At 43.8% G+C, this 22,666-nt stretch overlaps 2 protein-coding genes across 3 annotated transcripts; both read left to right on the top strand.

Annotated features, from left to right (window-relative positions):
* The first annotated feature begins 353 nt into the window (after positions 1-353).
* On the top strand, positions 354-22,468 carry LOC6530695 (protein king tubby). Of its 2 annotated transcripts, none has more exons than XM_039372782.2 (6): positions 354-1,070; positions 20,444-20,744; positions 20,917-21,384; positions 21,442-21,632; positions 21,692-21,829; positions 21,885-22,468. In XM_039372782.2, the coding sequence occupies exons 1-6, from the start codon at positions 1,029-1,031 to the stop codon at positions 22,152-22,154; spliced, it is 1,410 nt and encodes a 469-aa protein (XP_039228716.1). In that variant the 5' UTR covers positions 354-1,028; the 3' UTR covers positions 22,155-22,468. The 2 variants fall into 2 exon arrangements, with proteins under 2 accessions (XP_039228716.1, XP_002091586.2); XM_002091550.4 differs by having other exon boundaries at positions 356-1,070; positions 20,444-20,717.
* On the top strand, positions 17,266-19,576 carry LOC26534920 (glycerophosphocholine phosphodiesterase GPCPD1). Its single transcript, XM_015197366.1, has one exon. The coding sequence runs from the start codon at positions 17,474-17,476 to the stop codon at positions 19,511-19,513; it is 2,040 nt and encodes a 679-aa protein (XP_015052852.1). The 5' UTR covers positions 17,266-17,473; the 3' UTR covers positions 19,514-19,576.
* Positions 22,469-22,666: the final 198 nt, after the last annotated feature.

The following is a 22,666-nucleotide window of genomic DNA, read 5'->3' as shown; positions in this document are numbered from 1 at the left end:
ATCCGATTATCCACATGGAATTGTGCTCAATCCGGAATGCAGTTACCACATGCATATCCTTTGTACGGGAATGCGTTCCAAAATCCCAGTGACAAGGAGTTGGGGTGCCAATCCAAATGCAGTCGGCAGCTGCACATCTGTCCCTCGCAGGATATGGAAAAGGCAGCAGGCCAAGGAGCAGAGAGCCAGTGAGAGCGAGTGGTGGAGAGAGCGGTGGTTCTCTGCCTCTCTTGCGCTGACACACGACAGGATGGCAGGCTTCGTGCTCCAGCTTCGGCTAGGCATTCGTGTGCCTGTGCCGTTTCCATGCCGTTCCGCCTCGAGGAGTTCGCCTGAGTTGACGACAACTGGCCGCCAGTTGTTGTTTTGGCAGCGTGCGGTTCGGTCGACGGGTTACAGCGCCTTCTCTCCTCTACCAAAATAAATAGGCGCCAAATTCACTCAGTTGGCCAATATCACACGCAACGCAATGAGCACGAAAGTGTTTGCCGAACCATATAGACTGCATATAATATTGTAAATACGAGTATATCTTATGTATATATAGGCGGAACTCACTGAGTGGCTAAAGCAAACATTCCGTGCCATTCCGATCCGAAGAATATCAATCGATCGCGTCGGTAGAAAAAGTGAGCGAGCAGGAACAGGAAGAGCCGGCTGTTGGCTTCACTCTTCGCATCCTCACCCTCGTCGAACGAACCCTTGATTTTTGGTGTCGCGTGTGCTGCAGTACTACACTACTACAAACTACAAAACATACGAATACAAACTGACGCCAGGTGTGCTAAATACATAGTTCTGAGTGCCTTGGACTTGGCCGATTCTTCAGATATTTTGGTACCCCATCGGTTTTTGTTTTGCTGCATTCATTCGCATTCGATAAGTCCCTTTTGAAAGCAAATCCGCAACAGCTGTCACTCCGAATATTGCCAAATGCCTCTTCATCGGATCATCGGAACCGCGTAGTTCAGTGTAAATCGGCATATAGTTCATATTAGTTTGTGTAAACTACAACCACAGTTGCGAAAATGTCGGCGATCAACAGTCGTAATCAGAAAATGGAACAGCAGGTAAGCCAAACACTCCATTTGGGAGTTACTAGTTATACTAGTTTTGATTCATCGGATGAAGTTATACAGAAAGTGAAAATATACCCATCTAAAACCATTCCACTATTTAGGAGGAATCATTGGAACAATTGTTATAGGCGCCTTTTACCCACAAAGTCGATAAATTTAACCAACGATCCTATATCATAACAAAAACCATCTGCAGTTACGACTGCTACTAAAGTTTGACTTTAGCTGAATTCTTAAAGAACTTTTTTCATTTGACCATGAATCAAGGCAAGTTAGCGCTGCCCTTTTAACTCTTCCAACTCGCCGAATCCTGAATGTGGTCTAGAAACAGGAAAATCCTCTCCTTTCTTGGGAAATTTGGGCAGCCCCGAGCAATCAGCACCATCCAAAAGGGGCCATCAGCCGGCATTGTCCGAAATTGTTCAGTTTTTGCCCTCAAAGCTGACCGCTCCAAATAAGCAAACTTTTGAGGAACAAAAAAGATAGATTGAAACACCCAAGTGGCCTAACGCTCTTACCAATTGGTTTTGTTGTGCCCGATTTCTCGTGACCAGGTGTTCGTCCGTTGTCCTGGCAACGGCGTCCAAATAAATCGAAACGAAGCTCCGGTGGTGCAAGTGCTGCAGTCCGATTCGATTGTCATTGGCCCTAATTATGTTGGGTGGCACGGAACTACTGCCAACAGCAAACCGCCCCACCAAAAGCACCCTCCTTCACCCACTCCATCATAAATCGAATCACTTCGATGTGGTTGAGTTTGGCTGCCAAGTGTCGGGGGTTCTGGGTCCTTCGAGTTGTTTCGATTTCGTGCCGAGACGGCTTATAAAACATTGAGCAGCTATTGACAGCTTTCGTGAATGGAAGGACATTATGAAAACATTATGCCAAGTCATTTCAGCTACAAATTAAATAGCTTGAAACAAATTGTCCTTACTCGATACTAAAAAGTAGCTATAGGAGCGGATTTTATTTTGATTGAATTTAAATTTGAATTAAAATTCCTTTGAAACACCAAATTCCGTGATTACCATTTCAAAGGAGCTTTGAATAGTGTTAGCTTTATTAATTTCATTTTCCAATGCTAGAATAAATATAATATAACAAACACTCTTTTGCTGCGGCAAGCTCATTTTCTTTGAACGTGTTAGCATACAACATTAATCCTTCTGCACAATTATGTTGGGTCACTTTCTCGAGCTTAAGCCAACGCAAATTTATTTCCGCCATAAAAAAGAGAATGTAGCGCAGAAAAAAAGGAGAGTTCTAGAGCCAATTTAAACTTAACATAAATCAACTGGAAGATATATGGCAGTCAACTCATAAAGTGGTCGCTAAATGTACACAAAGGATTAATAAAGTCTTCGGCCTGGACACTCGCTAACTCACAATGTAGAAGCCTTTCTTTGGTTGGTGTCCTGCGTCACTATGGGCAACTACACACACACGCACACACACAAGTCCAGGCAGACAGGATACAATAGTATCCCTATGGGGACACAGACAGACAGCCAACTAGAAATATACACAATACCAAGGTTTGGTATTGTTTTCGTGTTGCCATCACCCATGGAATACCATTAACCGAGGGCACAAAATCGATTCCCGCCTGGTGACGAGTACTTCAGCTCTGCAAGGAACTGAGCCACAGGATAATGCCCAGTAATAAGTCACTACTGCCACATATGAATATAATATTTGCTTTCCGCAAATCGCCTTAGCTTTTCCTCACGCAAACCGTAAAAAGGAACATTTTGGCCAAAAAAGGATATGACGCACTGCCTTTTTCTAATAAGTTACATGCGTACATTAGGGTGAACCTTTAACGCTTTAAGCACAATATGAACTGACTACGGTATAATTCAAACAAAAAAGGAACCATTCGAAGTACTTCAAACTGAAAGGAACATTACGGACAAGGTCCACCCTGATATATTAGCTTTGCTTCACTTAGCTTTATGGCTGTTGCTCTTTGTTTCGAACCTGTAATTTGCGTTCTGTTGCTTCAAGACCGAGGTTCTTGACCCAATGAGAGTAAAATGCTGCCAAAACGAAACCGAATTTTCCAAAGTTTTCGTCTGGCAGCCAAAGTCAGTGGCTTAATTTTTAATAAGGATACGACACACACTTAATGTGTGCACTAGGAGCTGTCATTATGAACTGATTGATTGCTTCGGCAAGAGCTGTTTTATTTGACTTTTGTCTCAAATGACCTGGCATTGGTAAAATAAAACTAATAACCGCAACTATTTGATGAACAATTTTCTGGAAATATTCCATGGTTCACCATAAATAATCTAAAAAAAGGAAGCCCCAATTTAACTCACTTCCATCAAGGCCAAAATTATATGGAAAGCGGAAAATCCCTAGCGATGATCAAAGAAAATTCCAAAATGAAAAAAGACCATTCATTGAAATCAGTTAAAGCCAAGGGGAAAGCACTCAAGTTACCTAAAGAGCGATTCATTTTCAATTAAAGCCAACAAATTTTGACACATACACTAATAGCTGGCAATAAATTGCGGGATAAAAGCTTTCGTAGCTGTGCTGAAATATCTTTTCAACAGCTCGTATTTCAGTTTATGTCCCTGCCATTTTGATTTGGCAAAAACTGCAGTTGCCAGTTGCCAGCTTAGTGGACAAGCTGCAAACTCCAATTTGTTTCCCGTTGGGGAGTTTAAACTTTTCGTTGCCGAAGGAAGGACATCACTCAAAAGCTGGAAAATATTACGCACAGAAATTGTGGAACATTTTCGGATTTTCGGTCACGGGAACATTAAATTACAACAAAAATGAGGCTTACAAATAAAGGACATTCCCTGCGTATACACAACTGTGTATTGTGCCAGTGAAAATATTATGATGCGGCATAAAATAAGGAAACAAATTCAATTTTTGTGTAAAAGTGACACCATTTACAAATGCATAATAATGTGAGCCAGATACTGTGACATTTTCGTGCAGCCCTTAAATTAGCAGCTTGGAAATGTTTCGTCGTCCTTGCAGGACCTCATTTCCATTGCAGATTCCATTAACTGCAATTTGCTGGTGATTCGCACCCGAGGCAACTGCATCCGTAGGCGGCAAACTTGATTCAATTTATCAGACACAAAGTTTCGGCATCACCATCAGCCACTCTGGCCGCAGTTCCGCCATATGCAGGATTCGAGGAGTAGCATCCTGCATTTTGCAAATTAATTACATCCCCGGGAGAACTAAAAACTTTCGGCACACGAGTTTTGCCACCTAAGTGCAGCGGTTTTTGCCGATTTTCCAGCGAAAATAAATGTATTTCATTTCGTAAATAATCACATCTGTTTTAATTTGCAAACTTGCGGCTGCTCCCTTTTCTAAAAATATTTTACAACTATCTAGCTATCAATCAGTAAACTGACAGATATATTGAACAAATATAAATGTAACCGTCGGAAATAATTGCAATAAATTAAATACAGACTCACGAATGTTCACGATTAAACATTTTATTAATCAAAATACACACTTTAAGTGCGATTTAATTTAAGCAACTGCTTAAACTGGGGGTTTTATCTGTATATGGAAAAATGCCCAATTAAATTGAAATGTCTTTAATCGCCTTTTACTTAGTGGTTGTGTATTGCGGTCCGCTGTCACACGTGTGGTTTGCTGCGGTTTGCTGCAGTTTGATGCGGCTTGCTGCGGCTGCTGCAGCGGAAACTGCAGCTGACAGTTTGCAGAGCTCACGTCACTGATTAAGTGGTCAGGTGGTCTGTGGTTTATTCTTTCCCAGGCACAATTCATGGGGTATATTTATAAAGCCCACATCCTTCAACTCCCATTAAGAAGGCAATTAGTCCTTATCCCGGGATTAACTTTCAGTACAAACATGATGTGCTCCTAATTCTGTGCTCAACACTCGCCAAATTGTTTATTTTGCCGCCTGATTTAATATTAATGCAAATTCTGTTTGCCAACAACTGTGCGGCGATTATGTGCACTTGTCTTTTTCAATTGAAAACTAATTAGGCCATTTATCTGGTCGGCTAATTAAAATGCATAAAGGTGTGGACAAACCACAGCGATTGGTAAAATCCAGTAATGGCATTTTGAAATGAATGAAATGAAATGAAAACGGCACTCGAAAGCGGAGTACGAAATTAAAAGCAACTGAAGGATACGTTAATACAAATGGCTTATTTAATAACGTTCACTGGGGACGAGCGGAAATCGTTGACTTTACTTTGCTTTATTACGAAATCTTGTCTTTCCAACTGGCAATGTCCTTGCTGGAGTGTCCTTTATATTCAGAACATTCAGGTGGGTGATGGTAGTGAAAAGGGAGGAGCAACATTTGGTGGCCTTTCCATTCGCCATTCACTCAACTGAGATTTTCCTTGCCGCTTTTCTTCTCGACGCATAAAACGAAAATGTCGGAATGGACCTTAATAGTCAGATTATTCCTTGTTGCCATCTTGCACAAGTCGCAAGATTTATGACACTTGCTTTTTGCCACTTCTTGCCACTTTTTTCCTGGAGATTTGAGCATATTCAACTGTTGCAAGAGAAACTGCTGCAAGCACAATTGAGTCAGCCACTTCAATTTGAATTTAAATCAGACATTTAAAGTCGCAAGACGAGACCGGAAAAGGCAAATCCAATTACTCTGGCACTTTTGCTGTTTGGTCATGTTGCGATGACTTTTGTAATATTTATGGCAATTTCGAATTTCCACATTGCCAGTCAGGGGACAGCCCTCTGGGCAAATATTGTTTGCAGCTGTCATCAGCAAATACCAGTGTTTATTCAATTCGATTTGCGTTTATTTTGTAAATTAATTTGCTGGCTTGAGGGTAACTACTTGAGCTGCCCTCGTTGTGTTGAGTGTCCTTAGCCTTAGCATTTCGCCAAACAAGTGGACAGCCAACGGAGTTGTAAGCTAATTAAATGTTCATCATACGCCCCGTTGGCCGGCGGCAATGTTAAACACCGGCAGTCAAAGCACCACTGCTGTCCCTCATTAGAAATTTAATTAAAAGCAGCGCGGAAAAATCATATAAAAATGCTGTTTTCTGTTTTTATTTGGGTAATGAATTTCCACTTTGAGTGCCCACTTTAGTTTCCGGTTTAGATGGTTAAATGAGATAAATTAAATCCGTTTATAAAACTGTTTATTGAGTTAAGAATAAACAGCGTTTATTTAAATTGCTTTCGCTCGGACAAAAAAGATACTAATTTATACTAATTTCATTAGCATTTAACTAATAATATAATTGCATATATTTCAAATTATTTAAATATTTTCACACTTGCGTGCAATGAAGCAAAAGTCGTTGTCTAAATTGTTTACAATTAAATAATAATTTGCATTTTGAGCTGTTAAATACAAACTAAATAAAAACCGAAAAGTACTACTTTTTTTGAACTAAACACAATGATAATTCAAATAAAATGTTATTATTTTGCGACATCTAAATCCCCAACTATAATTTACTTCTTAAATCAATCCATTTTGTGCCCGAATAGTGGCTGGAACTATAAAGTCAAGGCACCCATGAAACATTTATTGCTGTCGACTTTTCGACGCTAGTAGTGAGAATTTGAAATAAAATGCCGGACGCCTGGCGTTTTCCCTTCGGGCAATTGCAAGCCTTGTAAATGGCAGTAAACGCGCCACATAAAAGCGGAAAATCATCGAACGACTGCGGATCCGGACTGTCCCGTCCGTTTTGAATCTCTTGTGGCTTTCCGGCTTTTTGCCACTGGCTGGCCAGGATTGCTTATCCGCTGTATTCGGCTTTAAGCTTTGCTTAATTACAATTTCAGCGCCACTTTTTAGCGGCGGTTCTCCGGAGATTTGTGCGTTTCGAATCCGTGGCAAACTGGCTGTCGACATCCGTAATGGGTCTCCCCTGAGTTGGTGCTGAAAAGGCTGCAAAAACACTGTATTTACTTTATAATTTCCAACAAAAAGAAATAAACAATAACATTCATGTATTTGTGTAGTGTTGCCTTTCCGGCCAGCAACTTTTGATTGCCCCTCGAAGTGTGCCACAATTAATTCGCCCAAAGTGCTTCATCTTTGCCCCGCCGGGCGGAATTGTGTGGCAACTCATTTTCCAGGCCTCCCCGCTTGTTTTGCGGCATGCCTCTTTCGTTTTGATTTTGATTGTTTGCTGGGTCTAACCGAGTTGACCCCACCACATCACCACCACCAACACCCCCTCTACTGGCGGCTAATTGAGGTTAACCTTAAAGCGCCTGAAAGCGAGAACTTAGTGCCGCCTTGACCAACTCTGTGCCAAATTACCCCAAAACCTTCCTACAGTTCGGGCACAATTCCTTGGAATAATTAGTGGTAATGCGGTTAAATGAATTGCTGTACAGAATTAGGTTTCATTTGTCCATTGGTAAGCCTAATCACAGCGTAAAGTATCTTGTTAAGATAGTTAGATGGAACAATTCCAGATTTATATAGGAGACTTTAAATGCCATTGATTATAAGTTCCAGACATTCATATTCATTTACATAAAGTAATTCAAATGAGGCACCGATTGCGATGAGAAATCAATTCCTTAGAAGCCATTAAAAACACAGTGATAGTGAAGGGTCTTTCCAATGACTCAAGTTTGTCATAAAATAGGAATGAATGATTGAAGGTTTTTACGGAAAAGTGGAGAACTGTGGTCAAGGCGAGTCCTCAACTTTCACCTTAATTACACGTACCGCCAGTGGAAGGCCAAAACTCAAACAAAGGCACTATCATTGAAATTGGAACGCGGTCGGTCTGTCAAGTCGGAAAAATCGAACGTACCACATGCGTGAATGGTGTGTGTGTGTGGGCTGGGAACTTACTTAGTTAGTTCCACAGAAGGAACCCAATGGAATGGGGCACTCGTCCTGCCGTTTACTGCCTTTTCCAGTTGGCAGCGACAAGGCAACGTCCTCGTCACTCATTCGCCCATTCATTCATCCATACGCTCACCGGGCCATTGAGGCATGTCCGCGTTCAGGTAGGATTAGCTCGAATATCGTGGTGTTCCTCATGGGGTACCACTCCGCCTCTCCGCCACCCACCTCCATTACTCGCATTGGCTTAATTCTATGACGAGCTTTGGCGCTTTGATTGCATGGGTGTGCCCCTTAGCTTTCACTAGGAAAAGCAATTGTTTGCTTTAAAAATATGTGCCTCATCCAACAGCTTAGTTAGTTTAAAACCTCTATGATTTTCCTTTCCAAACTGTGCTTTTAAACAAGTTGTTTAAGACTTTGGAGGCACCAAGTGGAGGTGTAATTTTTGAAATCACAGTCACGTATTTGTGATTTCTTTTCATTGTTTTTGCGGGCCTACAACTCCTGTCACTCTTCTCTGAATTGATTTCCGCGTAATCCACTTTAGCCCCCTTTCAACTGCGACACTGACTGGATGGGTGTGTTTTTTATCGATTGAGTGGGACATGTGCTCCCTTTTTGCGCCGCTTTTTATTTGTTTGTTTTGACACTGAACCACAAACGCATCGACAGCCGTTGGCAACAGAACGCCCCTTGTCATGATGCAACCGAACTCAACGTTCCACGTGTCGTATGCGCGATTGCAATTCAATCAATCCCCTTTGCACATTGTTTTTGCCTCAGAAAAGCGGTCTAATCTCCTTTTTTTATGCACTTGCCGCTGACAACAACTTATGTATTTCTGTGTATGGCAGGTGCACAAAAGAAAATACAGATTTCCCCATCAGCATTAATGATTTGCCAGTGACATATGACAACTCTATTGTCCGATCATTGTCCAGCTATTAATTCAGCTTCAAGTTGAGCAGATTGATTCGGATAAGACATAATAAATGGATAAAGCAATTTGTTACACAGAAAAGCTGAAGAATTAATTGGTGTGTATAATTAACGTTCGACATTTGATATATGTATATGTGTATATATGGAAAGCTTGACGGCCCAGTCGTAACTAAATCCCTTAATGACATTTGCATATTTTAATCGAATTGCGACATTCCTCAGAAGATGGAATTATATTGAACGTGAAGGTCTGCAGCTCGCTCATCCATCAAGGACGATGGGAAACTATTCAAAAATGAGATATTGATTGCACACACAAAAAGCGGATTGTGGCGCATTGTTATCGCCTCCTCGTCACTCATATCATCGTCTTTATAAGGTGGAAGAAATGCTCAAATGGAATTGCACATCGAATTCCGCTTTGAATATAAGCGGAAGGCATTCGGTTGCACAGAAATGATGTGAAGGCAGCGAGCCAAAGTCGAGGAAAAGTCATGCAACTTGGCATTGCAGATGCCACAACAGCAATAGTTGCATGTTGCAGCAGCAACTTTTTCGAGCAGTTTTTTATTGATAAAACTTTGCCGGAGTGACGTTCAGTGTGCCAAGGCAACGACATCCTTGTGTGAGTTTGTTATCCTGCGTCCATGTTTGCATACTAAGGCAACTAAGGCGAAGCTAAACTGTTCGTGCGTGCGGACAACTAATTCTGAGCAACCGCTCATCCTTGAGGCCATCAATCAAGTTTAAATAAAATCGTTGTTTATTTATGACCTTTGCTGCATGATTTATGTGTCAGTTGAGTTGCTTGGAAAGTGTGAAAACGGGCTACTATCTTAACTGCAGCATGTCATGGAGATAACTTAAAGGACATATAAGTTATTCACTTTAAATTGCAGCCTAATAAGTTGAAGTGCACCTAATTAGCAGTAGCATGTTGTCTGTCTGGCACTTTATGCAATTAAAATAATTACTGTCTGCTTAAGAGTGTCGTCACTTGATGAATGCCATAGCCACTTTCAAGGATGCGCAATCAGGACTCTGGCTTGCAGATGAAAGGGAAACTTTTCCTACTCAAGGCAGCGGACGCCACTAAGTAGGCTACAATTTTGCGCTCATGTTTCGCCCGCCCCAAAAGAAAAAGCGGAAATGCAGCAGCTGAATGTGCTCTTTTCTCCATCGCTGGCTTGATTTTGCCATATTTACTTAAATACCGACTGTCGGCTTACTCGGCTGTCGCGCTAATCAAATAACAATTAGGAGCAGCCAGTTAAATCTCTGGCCAGTTGCTGCCAGGACGCACAATGACTTATCATAATTGCAAGTGAATTAGCAAATCCCTCCGGCGGGGCATGTGGTTGAGCCCATTCTCACTCCCTTGCCATGAATATTCAATTCGACGACAGACCTTATTCATTGGCATATTGAATGTGTTCAATATGTGCTGAAAATGGTGCACAATGTTCTGCCTCATCTCCTTCCGCCGCCGGGAACTTCCTCATTGCCTTGGTTGGCTCGTTGATGGGCCCATCCGTCCGGTGCCGCCGGACTTGGTAGGTTTCCCCCGTATTCGCATTCGCATTCGGATTGCCATTTCCCAGTTACCGCAATCAGTGGCGCACACAGACCATTTATATTGAAAGTTTCCAATTGGCTGGAAAATGCCACAGAAGATTTTCACAATCCCCCACATTCTGCCCGTCTTCGCTAACGTTATTTCGGTTTACTGTCGAAAAAAGGCGAATTTCTTCGGCTAAATTACAAAAGGAAGCAATATATATAAATTCAGACCAAAGCCGATTAAGTTGGGAAGGTTGGTGAACATGCATTGCACGTGGTTTCAAAAATGGAAGTTTACGACTTTTATGAAATATTCAGAAGAATTTCGATTGTACAAATTGGATTAAGTGACTATAATGTTAAAGAACTATTAGTATATTTCAGTTGCCACTGGGATTTATATGTTAATAATATACCTTCCCTTTGGAGACACACTCATAAGGACCACATCTGAAGAACAATGTTTATTCCCCACATCGTATTTATCTTGAGCTCCTCCACCGCAAAGTCTGCCGCCATTTGTCACACACTTTTTGCAGCAACTTTGTTGATATTCAGCACAGTTTTGTCACCTTTAGGAACTCGGCTCTTTTATCCAAAGGATTTCTGCCACGACTTTACCGCACACAAAAACTTTAGACCCACAAAAAAGTACAAAAAAACGACATATTTTGTATGCAACAGGAATATCTTAAGTCCAGATTTGGCAGTCAGTTTTGGGAAAGCAAATTTATCTAGCCAAAGAGGCAAAACAGAAGAAAAGTAATATCTCGTAAGTAGCAAATAAATATGTGCGGAGGATGTCAGGAGCAGAAAAACGGAGAGATTCATGTGCGGCCAGAGGATTACCATATTGAACCAGGGAAATACAAACGGAAACTGAAGAACGTCTGGCAATATACCACGAACTTAACTGGGGAATCGAGCAGGATGTGCTCGTCCTGCGTATGTATTATTTCCCAGGACATGTGCAGATGCAAGGCACGTCTATGTGTGCATGTGGCATGTGGGGGCATTCATTTAATGTGCAAACATTACGAGAGTCCTTAAAATACCTCACTTTTTTGGCGTACTTTAAACTTTAAGCGACTGCAGATGTGCGTTCGCCATTCAACCATTTGAAATACGTGGAAGGCCGTTGAAGGTGGGCGCTTTGGTTGGTTGAGTGATGAAACAAAGGACCTGGCAAAAATTTCGGCTGAATGCCTTCGAGATTTTCTGCACTTTTTAAAGGTCTTTAAGCTGCTTCGTGGTCAACATTTTTGTTCCAACAATGGCTTACGACACACTTTCATTAATTAAAATTTCTTCTTTTCGGCTACTTTATGCAACTTAAGCTTATTTCAATTAAGATTCAAACTTTGTGGACTGCGTCGAATAAAGCAGGAAAAACTATTGAATCGCTGAAAAGTTGCATTGCAGTGGGATTTCTCAGCGGGCCATCATATTTTTTTGCAATAAAAACATTTTTGTAACAAGTTGCAGCTGTGTGCAATGGATGAACCAAAACTTTTGCAATTTATGCATTTTTATTCCCATATTTATTCGCATTTTTCTACTCACAGCGTGAGCATCACTTGAGTACACACATTCGGTTTAGAAATATGACTTTAGATATTTTATTTTAGCCCTCAAGAGAAATTTAATAAATTTGTTATCCCTACTCGTTACCTGAATGTTCACCGCCGCAACTTTAAATTATTGGGAAAATTAAGGAAGCAGAGTGTGGTTCGTTTGGAGTTAACAATGCGTATCGTAATTGGTTTTTAGTAAATTGGTAATTTTCAGGGAAATTTTCCTTCTTCCTCAGTGTTTCATAAGCGAGTACGCTCCTTTCGGTCTTTAAATGGTTATGGTACGTTGTATTATTCAAGATTTGTAGCCTCGTTTAAGTGAATTATTCGCAGTATTCATTATGAACGCCATGTGGGTGAGGGGTAAAGGCAAGGACCAGGTTCATTAATATTTGGATTGCCAGCACCTTTGGCTTTCTACACCCGTCTTATTCCACCTTCAAAGGTTGTGGAAACAGCCATCGGCCAGATAAAGGGGAATCTATAAATACACTGAGAATAATTATGGCATGTTCCTGAATATTTAACACTAAAAAGGAAATATAAATGTAATATTTACCTTACACAAACATGTAAATAATAAAAAGTAATTCTTAACATCTTAATTTGATAAATAGGCATTTCTAGTGTACGCCTGACTTGCTTTCATAAGGTATTCGCATTCGTATTCATATTCCCGTGGCAACAATAGCAATGCAACCAGTTCACTCTTCGCCACCTGCCAACTCTTTGTGTTTGCCCCGTGCAAACAATTCTCGCCGAGGACTCGCCGGGGAATGCGGTACATGTGTGCACATGTAGATCCTGGGAATCGGGAGCCAGTGGGGCTCAGTGGAACAGCGGGTGTGGGGGCTCCAGGCGGGCGAGCACATGCCACAGTGGCATCTGATTTGACCCTTCCACGGGGAGCGGGCTCCCGGCTGTTTGCTCAATGTCCCGATGCAGGTGCAGGAGCGTGAACAGGAGCTGCCCATGGGGACAGGAGGGGACGCAAGGACGCAAGGACGAGGACTGGGGCATCTGGCCTGGTGCCTTGGCACTAACGAGTGAAGTCATGGACTTTCCGCCTGTCAGCCTGCTCTTCTCCATGGACACATACACAGCGACGTTCCGACACCCACAAATATGTAGAACAAAGGATGAGAGGCGCCGCGGGATGTGTTACTTTGACTTTACGGCACAGTGACTTGGGCCCCGTGTACCCTGGTCGGAAAACGTAACAAATGCTATGTAAGTTCGTTATTAAATGAATTTACAGACTGGCAGGTACCATAAACTTACCTTTTACAATAGGGTACAGTACCTCAAGTTAATGGGTTGAAAGTACACAGATAATTTTAAAGTAACCATTAATCTTCATTTTTAAAGCTGTCTGTGTACACAGCATCACATTTTGTAATTGTAAATTATAATATTCACATTATTTGAAATGAACTTTTTATAAAAATGGTATTCAGTTCAATGTGGCAGCGTTGGCTTCGCGATTGTTTTCTAATCCTTTTCACTTGTTCAGTCACTTGCCCCTCGTCACATTGCATTGCATACTTCCAGGCGCCCACCCACACACACACACATATAGGACACACACATGCAGCAGTCAATGTCGTTTGTTGTTTGTTTTTGGCTTTTGTTGATATTCTTGTTATTGTTTGGAATTCCCCAACAAAAGGGACAGGCAAAGGGGGAATTACTGTAGAAATGTAACTAATTTGCGCCCGAGGATCATGCGTCTCGAATGGTCCTTGGGAGGATTTGTCGAGAGTTAACAACTTTGTAGCCAAGGAATTTACACTTGTCAGGTCCCCAAAGACGGAAATCAAAGTGCTTGCCAACAACATCGAGCCAAAGAGAAGCTGAAATATGTGCCAGGAGGCCAAAAGGACGAAGGCAAGCCAGGCCGCAGCAATTTTCTTGTTTCCATTTGCTGCTTTTCCTGCGGTTTTCCAACGTGCAGATCCACAGGATACAGCTCGTAATCCTCGGATGCCAATTGGCTACGTGCAAACATCGAAGATAGGAGCCTAGAGATAAATATACATACAATCTAACCAAAATAGTATGTAATTTACATGAGTTTCATAGAAAATAACTGGGATGGAAAAATACGTAGACTTGAACACATTCCCTAATGGCAAAAACATTTTCTATGAATTTTCTCTGGGTGTATAGGAATACTCAAAAGCCGCTTCGTAAATTGAACCCAGGATTTTTCTTTGCTTTCGTTCTAAATCCCAATGACTCAATGGAATTAATTTGCTTTCCATCCAAGCCGGAAATTGAGTTCACCTGACCTCAAACGCATGGGTTCAAAGCTAAATGGCAAAAAAGAGTAGAGGAAAAAGGACTCTTTAATTTGTATTACAACCTTATATTGAGGAGCATGCTCAGCCATGTGTTAATCTATTTGCGAAACCACACACAAGGTGAAACATTCATGAGTGCGCCAAATGAATATCGAATACCACTCTAAAGTTGAACAGTTTGCCGAACTTTTACCGGCGGAAGTTGGCCATCACATAATTTTAGATGCAATTTTATTTGCAGCCACAACTTTGTTTCAATTTCATCGTGTGTTGCCATAGATATGCTACTCAAATTTATTTATTAAATTTCACACACTGCATTTTTAGCTTCCTTTGGATATGAGAAATAACTAACCGCAATGTCCGACTCTCAGTTTGACTTTTTGTGAACAAACTGCTGTTGGAAACTTTTATGACCAAGCGTTTTTCTAAATCCATAAACCAATGACCGCAAGAGCTCTTTATTCCAGTTTGGTAACACATTTAAGTAAAGACACCCACACCCACAGCCACATTCACAAGTCCAAGTCCTCCAGTTTCGGGTGGTGTCTCCATTGCGAGGGAACAATGCGAACATGATACGCCCGACATGGTCATGGCTTATGGCTTAATGAAGCGAGCACGTAAATGAATGTCAATATGGCCAAAACCAAAACCAACAAGGGCAGCTGGAGCAACAAATAACCGGATGGAGATGACGGACATGGTGGGCGGTCAAAGGAGCAGGCGAACCGATGTTGATGCCCCTCGTAATAGTTGCCACGCAGCTTTGACACCATGCCTTACACTTCGGGGGTTAATGGCCGGATCGTGGAGATAGCCAGGCTATAGCTATTTCCTGTGGGCCAGTCTGAAAATTGATGAACATTTTTCCAGCCCATCGGTAATTCGATTTGGTGTGCGTGCGTGTGAATTTAGTTGGGCGATAGAGTTCTCTCCTTGAGCGCCCCTTGCAAAAACCTATTATATTCTATTGAAGGTTTGAAAAATTAGAGCTATTTACATTAGCCTGGGAGAATTCTACACTTGGAAAGAAAACTTTTTTCTAAATAAATGAACTGCATTTAAAATATTTGAATATTTGGGTATCAAAGAATAATATGTGCAACACTGTAGATTAAGTTTCAGTGAACTAAACTGTCAAAGGATTAAAGAAGTTGTTTACAAATCAATACTGAATTTAAGATTTTATTTATTTAGGTAGATTGTACCCAAAAGTTACAACGAAAATTTGAAATTTTTGCACATGTTTTTGTTGGCTGTCGGTTTTTTGGCATGCGGAAGCTGACTTAAGCCGCTGTAATACGTGCATATAATCCTTTATGCCAAAACACATCAGCAGCAAGTCCTTGCCAACATGAGAGCTGGATGATGCTGATGGTCGGTTGAGGAGGGGGAGGGGGATGGGGATTAGGGGGTTGATTTGCTTATCCTGGCTGTTGTGGTATTTGCAAGCAACAAACAAACAAGGGGCGGCGACAACAGAAAAATAAAAACACAATGTTCGTACGGCTTGCTGACGCTCTCAATTTCCTTTCACTGCGCACGGGGCGTATGAGTAATCATTTTATTACGCGACCCCCAAAATTATGCCACACACCGAATATCAGTTGCCAACACAGATGTCGACCTTCTCTAATGCATGTGTGTGTAAGTGAGTGTGTGTGTGTGGGTGCTCTTTGTGCTTGTGTCTTTTATGGCGACCGAGACCCCTACATTACGTATACGCAAATTTGCCTGGCCCCAAATTAAAATAAATGCGCTAAGCACGCCCAAAAAGTAGCTGAGAAACATTTGCACATTTTCTCGTTTACTACAGCCGCACACACCCAACGTCATATATTATCGTTAATTCAAGTTACCGCCTAAAATGCCATTATGTGCCAAATTGAAAAATAATAAAACCATGTATTAAGCGAAGTATTAGCGCTCAAGTATATGAGCTTTAGGGCAAATCTGGGACTGTGCCGTCTTTGCAGTTTGCCTTTGAGTCTAACAGCTGCACAGATTTATGGCACATAATAATTACACAAAATAGATATTGTTTAACTTGGTGAGCTAAGAAATACTTCTAAGGCTATAAAGACAAGTTAAATCCAATGCCTTGCATCATTGACTGTCTCATCAGCCAGAAGCGCAACTTTATGCATTCGCTGTTTTATGGTTTTATAGTTGTTATTTATGTCAAACCGTTAACGAACCCCTGCAACGAGCTTGTGTTCTACGGTGCTCCACTTTGTGTTTCCAAGTTTTTCGCCCCACCAGCCCACCGGATCTTTCCAAGGCGACGTCACTCGTTTTTTTCCAGCTTCGCATTTTCCCCATCGTTTCCCGTATTCTGTTTAGTACGTGCTCACGGCTTTAGTCTTTTTTCCTGGCAGCCAACTGATTTCGAATTTTCACATAATCGCGTTTTTTGCCATAAAATGAAAAAAAAGGGGGACACCTGGTAAACGTATCACGGAGGATAGTTAGCTTTGAGGCTGGAGCTTGGTGCAATCATTGGCCATTCCGAAAGTGGTTCTTATTGCAGAAGCACCACTGATTTTCCAGCTGAAATAGAAATGCAAACACAATGCGATATTCTTAATTGAGCGCAACGGATGAATTACACGGACGTTGACAAACTTTCACCATGTAAATTGCTCAACTGGGGGTCAGCCACCACATAAGGGGAGATCTGTAGTTTCTGTTAGTTTCTGGTTTGTGGTCTCCGTATGTAGTTATTCCAATCCATGCCATGCCATGCCACCCCATCCAAAACCCAGTACCAATCCCACCCACCGAAGGTGAAGCTTTTGCGCAACACTCGAAATCAAATTCATTTAAACTGGCACCGTTGATGTTGATGTTGATGTGGATGACGATGACGTGGACGCCACCCCAAAGCTTTCGCATCTAAATCCGTAACTGTTTCTGTGAACGAATCCGTATCTGTATCGGTAAGTGCACGAGTTTAGGGCACACGTGCATGAACAGAACGGGTTTGACCGCCGGCCAGACGAGACGGATTTCCCTGTCGCGCCGTTACTTTGATATCTCGGAACCTTATCATCTCGGGCACTCGAAGATGTGGCCACTGCCATAAATCTCGCCCCCGTGATTCCAGTGCTAGGAGGTGGTGGTCAGACGCCTAAGTACACACAGCCCGTTTCCACAGTACCACTTCGTGCGCCGTCGAGGGCAGACATGTCGGTGTCCTGGTCGAAGACTTTCGTGGCTTTCACCGTCGCCTGGCTCAGTGCCCTGTGCCTGCTCCCCGTGGAGACGTTCTGCGACACCTCCTACTACGAGAAGTACTACGCGGCCCGGCGCTATGTGCCCCTCAAGCGGAATGCCCCGCTGCTCTTCAACTTCACCCTAACGCTGCCGGATGCGAATCAACTGGCTTCCTTCGAGCGGCCTGCCCTGGTGGGCAATCTGCCAGTTCTGGGTGCCTGGCAAGCCAGGCGCGCCGTGCTTCTCAACCGGACAGCAATTCTCAATGTTTGGAGCGCATCCGTGGAGATACCGCAGAACAGCAGCGTGGAGTATCGCTACTTTGCCGCCGCCGTTGGCCAAAGTGGAGCCGTGCAGATTCGCCGCTGGGAGTCGCATGTCCTGGCCAGGTCCTTCAATACCACCAAGTTCAGTGGCAATCGCAGCGATGAGTTTGGACTAATTGACAATGAGCGCCAGTTGTCGCGTGGCTGGCTTCAGGACTCGGGCAATATCCTGCAGCTGAAAGTGTTCCGCGAGGCTCTGATTTTAGAGGAGCAACCGGAGGTGGGACAGGAAAAGCTCCGCCTGCGTTTGCAGCCCGTGGATCCAAAGAGCCTGGTGCCCATCCTCAGTTCGGCTCGCGCCAATGTGGAGTTCGTGCGAATGGTGTACGGAGACAGTAAACTCCGGGTGCAGCCGGAGTACGGAGTGCCCTACGCCACCGGCGACATCCTCATGTTCCATGTGAACGTGGAACAGCTGGATCGAGTGGCTTACCTGGTCGAGGTCTATGCCGAACAGCCGGAGGGTGACCTGGTGCGCCTCCTTGGATACTCGCACCTCCTGCACACCGCGTTCTCCGGTACCGAAGGCAAAGCTTCCATCGACCTCATTTCGCCGCTTTGGCAGCGTGTGGTGGGTCAACTACAAATGGAGTACCTGCACATCCGCCCTATGGAGAAGGATGGCTTTGATCTGCGCACCAGTTTCGCCAACTACTGGCGCTCCAATTGGACAGCCCTGGAGATTGGTCATCGGGGATTGGGAAAATCTCTCACGGTCACCACGAATGCGGCACCGCTTATCGAGAACACGGTGGCCACCATGCTGGCCTCCGCCGAAATGGGTGCCGATCTCGTAGAGTTCGATGTGCAGCTGACCAGCGACCTGGTGCCCATCATCAACCATGATTTCTCCATTCGCGTCTGCATTGACTCCAAGACGCCGACGAGCAAGGATGACCTGACCGAGGTGCTGTTAAAGGACATATCCTATGAGCAGCTCAAGGATCTGAAGACGTACCAAATCGTAGGCAACAAGATCGTCGAGTATCCGGCGCACAACAATGTGGAGCCGCCGGAGCAGCGACTTTTCCCCACCTTACAGGATTTCTTTGAGCGGGTGAACCTGTCAACCGGATTCGACATCGAGATCAAGTGGCCACAGCTGAAGGCCGATGGACAATTTGAGAGCGAACAGACGCTGGACAAGAACCTGTTCGTGGACCGCATCCTGGCGGTGATCCGACAATATGGCTGCGGCCGACTCAATGTGATCAAGAGCTTCGACGCGGATTTGTGCTCCCTGCTGCGCTTCAAGCAGCACATGTACCCGGTGCTCTTCCTCTCCGGCAGCAAGGAGAACCACTTCAACGATCCCCGGACCAGCAACGTGGAGCAGAGCGTCAACTTTGCCCAGGCCTTCGATCTGGGCGGAGTTTCACCCAACGCCGTGTTCGTCAAGGCGGATCCGGGATTGGTACAACGGGCGAAGGCTCAGGTGCCCATCGTCCTGCTCTGGGGCTCGGACCTCAAGGACCGAGAGTCCATCGACTGGTTCCTGCAGCAGGGACCCACTGGAGTCATCTACGACCGGCTCGACCTCTGGCTGGGCGCCAATAGGACGAGTGCGTTCGAGTCGGAGCAGGATCTGCCCGGCTTCTTCCAGCACCAGTGCGATCCGGCGCCCAAGGAGCGCGAGGTGAACTCCACCATCGAAAGCATCCTGAGTAACGTTAACTTCCTGTAATCCCCGATTTTTGTAGAGCCTCAAATAGATATATACCCCAAGCAATAAAAGAACTAAAAAGGATGTCTATCGAACCAATATTCAATTATTATGCAAAAGAGAAGGGCGAAATGTTTGATATTATATTATTTATGGATTGGCTTAGCCACGCGAATTTCTTTATTAAATATTAAAAATATGATGCAGTATTTCTGGGCATTACCTCCTTTCCTTCGCTTTGAGAAGCAGATAAAAAACGAAAAGCCATAAAGCTTGGGATATTTCACTTGATTTATATGCGCAATTTCAGCGCAACTTTTGACAGATACGGCTTTTGTTTTTCCTGCTGATAAACATGAACGTGAACTTGAAATTTAAATCTTTAATGAAATCATTGCCATCAACATCAGCATCAACCGCTGTCCCACATGTCGTTCCACATCCACTTCCATTTGCATTCGGATTCCCACACTACTACATTCCCACACTCCCACACCCACCCAGAATCCACTGAGTGGGATGGATAGTACACTGCGGTGGTGCTGATGGATCAGCTTGGTTCTCTCTCTGTTTTGGTTACCCCCTTGGGATGCTGGTCCAATTACCTGCTGAGCGATTTGCATTTTTCCGCAGGGGATTAGGGGTATCCATGCATATGCAAATATTCTGGCATTTATTGCGGTTATTTATCCGCTCCGTGGGTGTAAATTCTGTTCCCGCAATTTGTTGCAACTTGAAACTGGGCCGCCTAATTGGGTTTTCAGAAAATCAAAAATAATTGCCACCATGCCTACAAAACAATTCACTGCCTCTTATCAGAAAGTGCGCTTGTAATCGCAATTATTTGATTTATTATCTTATTACCTTAGGTGGTTCGTAATCTAAGTAATCCTTGAGTGACTTACGATTGGTGCGTTGAGTAAACAATATTTTCGGTTTATCTGCTTGCAGCGCCAGCTGATGGAGGCCTACATCCGGCAGAAGAGAGCCTCGCCGGGAATGGTCCAGGCGAGCGATCTGCAGATCAACCGGCCGATGTCCGGGATGCGCAGCAACAGCCGGGAACTGCACGCCTACGACGGCCCCATGCAGTTCATCAGTTCGCCCCAAAATCCGGACCAGATACTCACCAACGGCAGTCCCGGAGGCATTACTCCGGTTGCCGTCAACACGAGCCGCAACCACTCGAACAACATGCGCAGCCTGAGCACCATTAACCAGGAGGGTAAGTGGCCGTACACTCGAAGAAAAGGTATTTACTTTGCTTACTATCAGCTTACGATGGCGTGGGCCAAAATATAAATTTATAACTTAGCAACTAGCACTAGCAACTTTAAACTGGTGCTTACTTTTTCTGTATTTAAACATATAGTTTTGTACCTATGTTAAATAATACTTATTTATTATTGCTCTTTTCTGTTCAGCTGATCTTATAGAGGAGATCTCCTCGCACGAGTTGGAGGACGAGGAGAGCAGTCCGGTGACGGTGATTGAGCAGCATCAGCAGTCCGCATCCCACAGCGCCAACTCGACGCAGTCCCAGAAACCACGTGCCCGCCAGCATTCCTTCAGCGACAATCTGGACGAGGATGACTACACCAATCGCAATGTGGCGGCCGCTGCTCCAGTGCGTCCCGCCGGCATGGCCTCGTCGCCGTACAAGGACGCGACGCTGGAGGGCAGCAGCAATGGAACGGGGAACGGAACTGGTGGAGAGTCCGAGGGTGATGTCATCGGCAACATCGACCAGTTCGTGATGCAACCAGCGCCACAGGGAGTGCTCTACAAGTGCCGCATCACGCGGGACCGCAAGGGCATGGACCGCGGTCTCTTTCCCATCTACTACTTGCACCTGGAACGCGACTACGGCAAGAAGATTTTTCTGCTGGGAGGTGGGCTATTGATATGGATCCTCTAAAGAGCTGTCTAAAATTTGATGCGCTTCTTAGGTCGCAAACGCAAGAAGAGCAAGACATCCAACTACATTGTCAGCTGCGATCCCACGGATTTGTCCCGCAATGCCGATGGCTTCTGCGGCAAACTCCGCTCCAATGTCTTTGGCACATCCTTCACGGTCTTTGACAACGGCAACAAGGAGAGCACTGAGAGTCCTAGACTGGACCTGGCCGTTATTATTTATGTAAGTTCACAAAGGCACCCCCAAAAGGAAAACCATCTCAATGTATAACCTTTACACAGGACACGAACATCTTGGGATTCAAGGGACCGCGCAACATGACTGTTATACTGCCGGGCATGACTGAGGACGATCAGCGTGTCAAGATCAGTTCGGCGGATCCCAAACAGCAGGGCATCCTCGACCTGTGGAAAATGAAGGTAAGATGCTTATGCTAATAATATATATAATCTACTAATTTGTTGAATTTTATAGAACATGGATAATATTGTGGAGCTGCACAATAAGACGCCAGTGTGGAACGACGAAACCCAATCGTATGTGCTCAACTTTCATGGACGCGTCACCCAGGCGTCGGTGAAGAACTTTCAGTTGGTCCACGACTCCGATCCGGAGTATATTGTGATGCAGTTCGGCCGCACCTCGGAGGACGTCTTCACCATGGACTATCGCTATCCCCTGTGCGCCATGCAGGCCTTTGCCATAGCACTCAGCAGTTTCGATGGCAAAATAGCCTGCGAGTGAGGAGCTGGCTTGGATCCTCGGGTTGGCCCGTTGCCTTATGTACAGCTGATTATCTGGAGTGCGGATGAAGTCACTCCGGGCGAATCATTGTTGAAAATATTATCGGAAATCTAGTCACTCGAAGTCGGGTTTGGTAGAACATCGTTGAAATGAGTAATGTAGTAGCTATCATTGTATAACGTATAGTCAGAATGTGCTCACCGATTTTATAAGAAATTATTTAGGACAGGTCCTACAACTTTGTAAATCTTAATGTGCCCCTCTAACGATAAGTTCACTTGTAAGCGAATCAGAGTAAATGTCATTTAAAGTAATATCAGTTTTATAATCAGCATATAGCAACAAATCAAGGACTAATGTAAACTATTTAAAATGCCACTACTATTAGTAGGTAAGAGAGCACTACTAACTTATACTAAGCTCTAAATAAATATAAACAGCTATTGATCAAAGAATGTGTTTATTGCCTTCATGAAACACCATCCTCGTGTTTAGTGTTATACGTTTTTTAT

The sequence above is a fragment of the Drosophila yakuba genome, chromosome 2R (genome assembly GCF_016746365.2).
Source record: "Drosophila yakuba strain Tai18E2 chromosome 2R, Prin_Dyak_Tai18E2_2.1, whole genome shotgun sequence".
Taxonomy (NCBI): domain Eukaryota; kingdom Metazoa; phylum Arthropoda; class Insecta; order Diptera; family Drosophilidae; genus Drosophila; species Drosophila yakuba.
Note: the sequence above shows the minus strand (reverse complement) of the source record. Positions and strands in the feature narration are given on the sequence as shown.

Bases quoted from the DNA above. Each gene is read 5' to 3' on its own strand.
- LOC6530695 (XM_039372782.2), top strand. From the start codon at position 1,029: ATGTCGGCGATCAACAGTCGTAATCAGAAAATGGAACAGCAG. The intron at 1,071-20,443 runs GTAAGCCAAACA...ATCTGCTTGCAG, and splicing joins ATCAGAAAATGGAACAGCAG to CGCCAGCTGATGGAGGCCTA. The intron at 21,385-21,441 runs GTGGGCTATTGA...TGCGCTTCTTAG, and splicing joins GAAGATTTTTCTGCTGGGAG to GTCGCAAACGCAAGAAGAGC.
- LOC26534920 (XM_015197366.1), top strand. From the start codon at position 17,474: ATGTCGGTGTCCTGGTCGAAGACTTTCGTGGCTTTCACCGTCGCCTGG.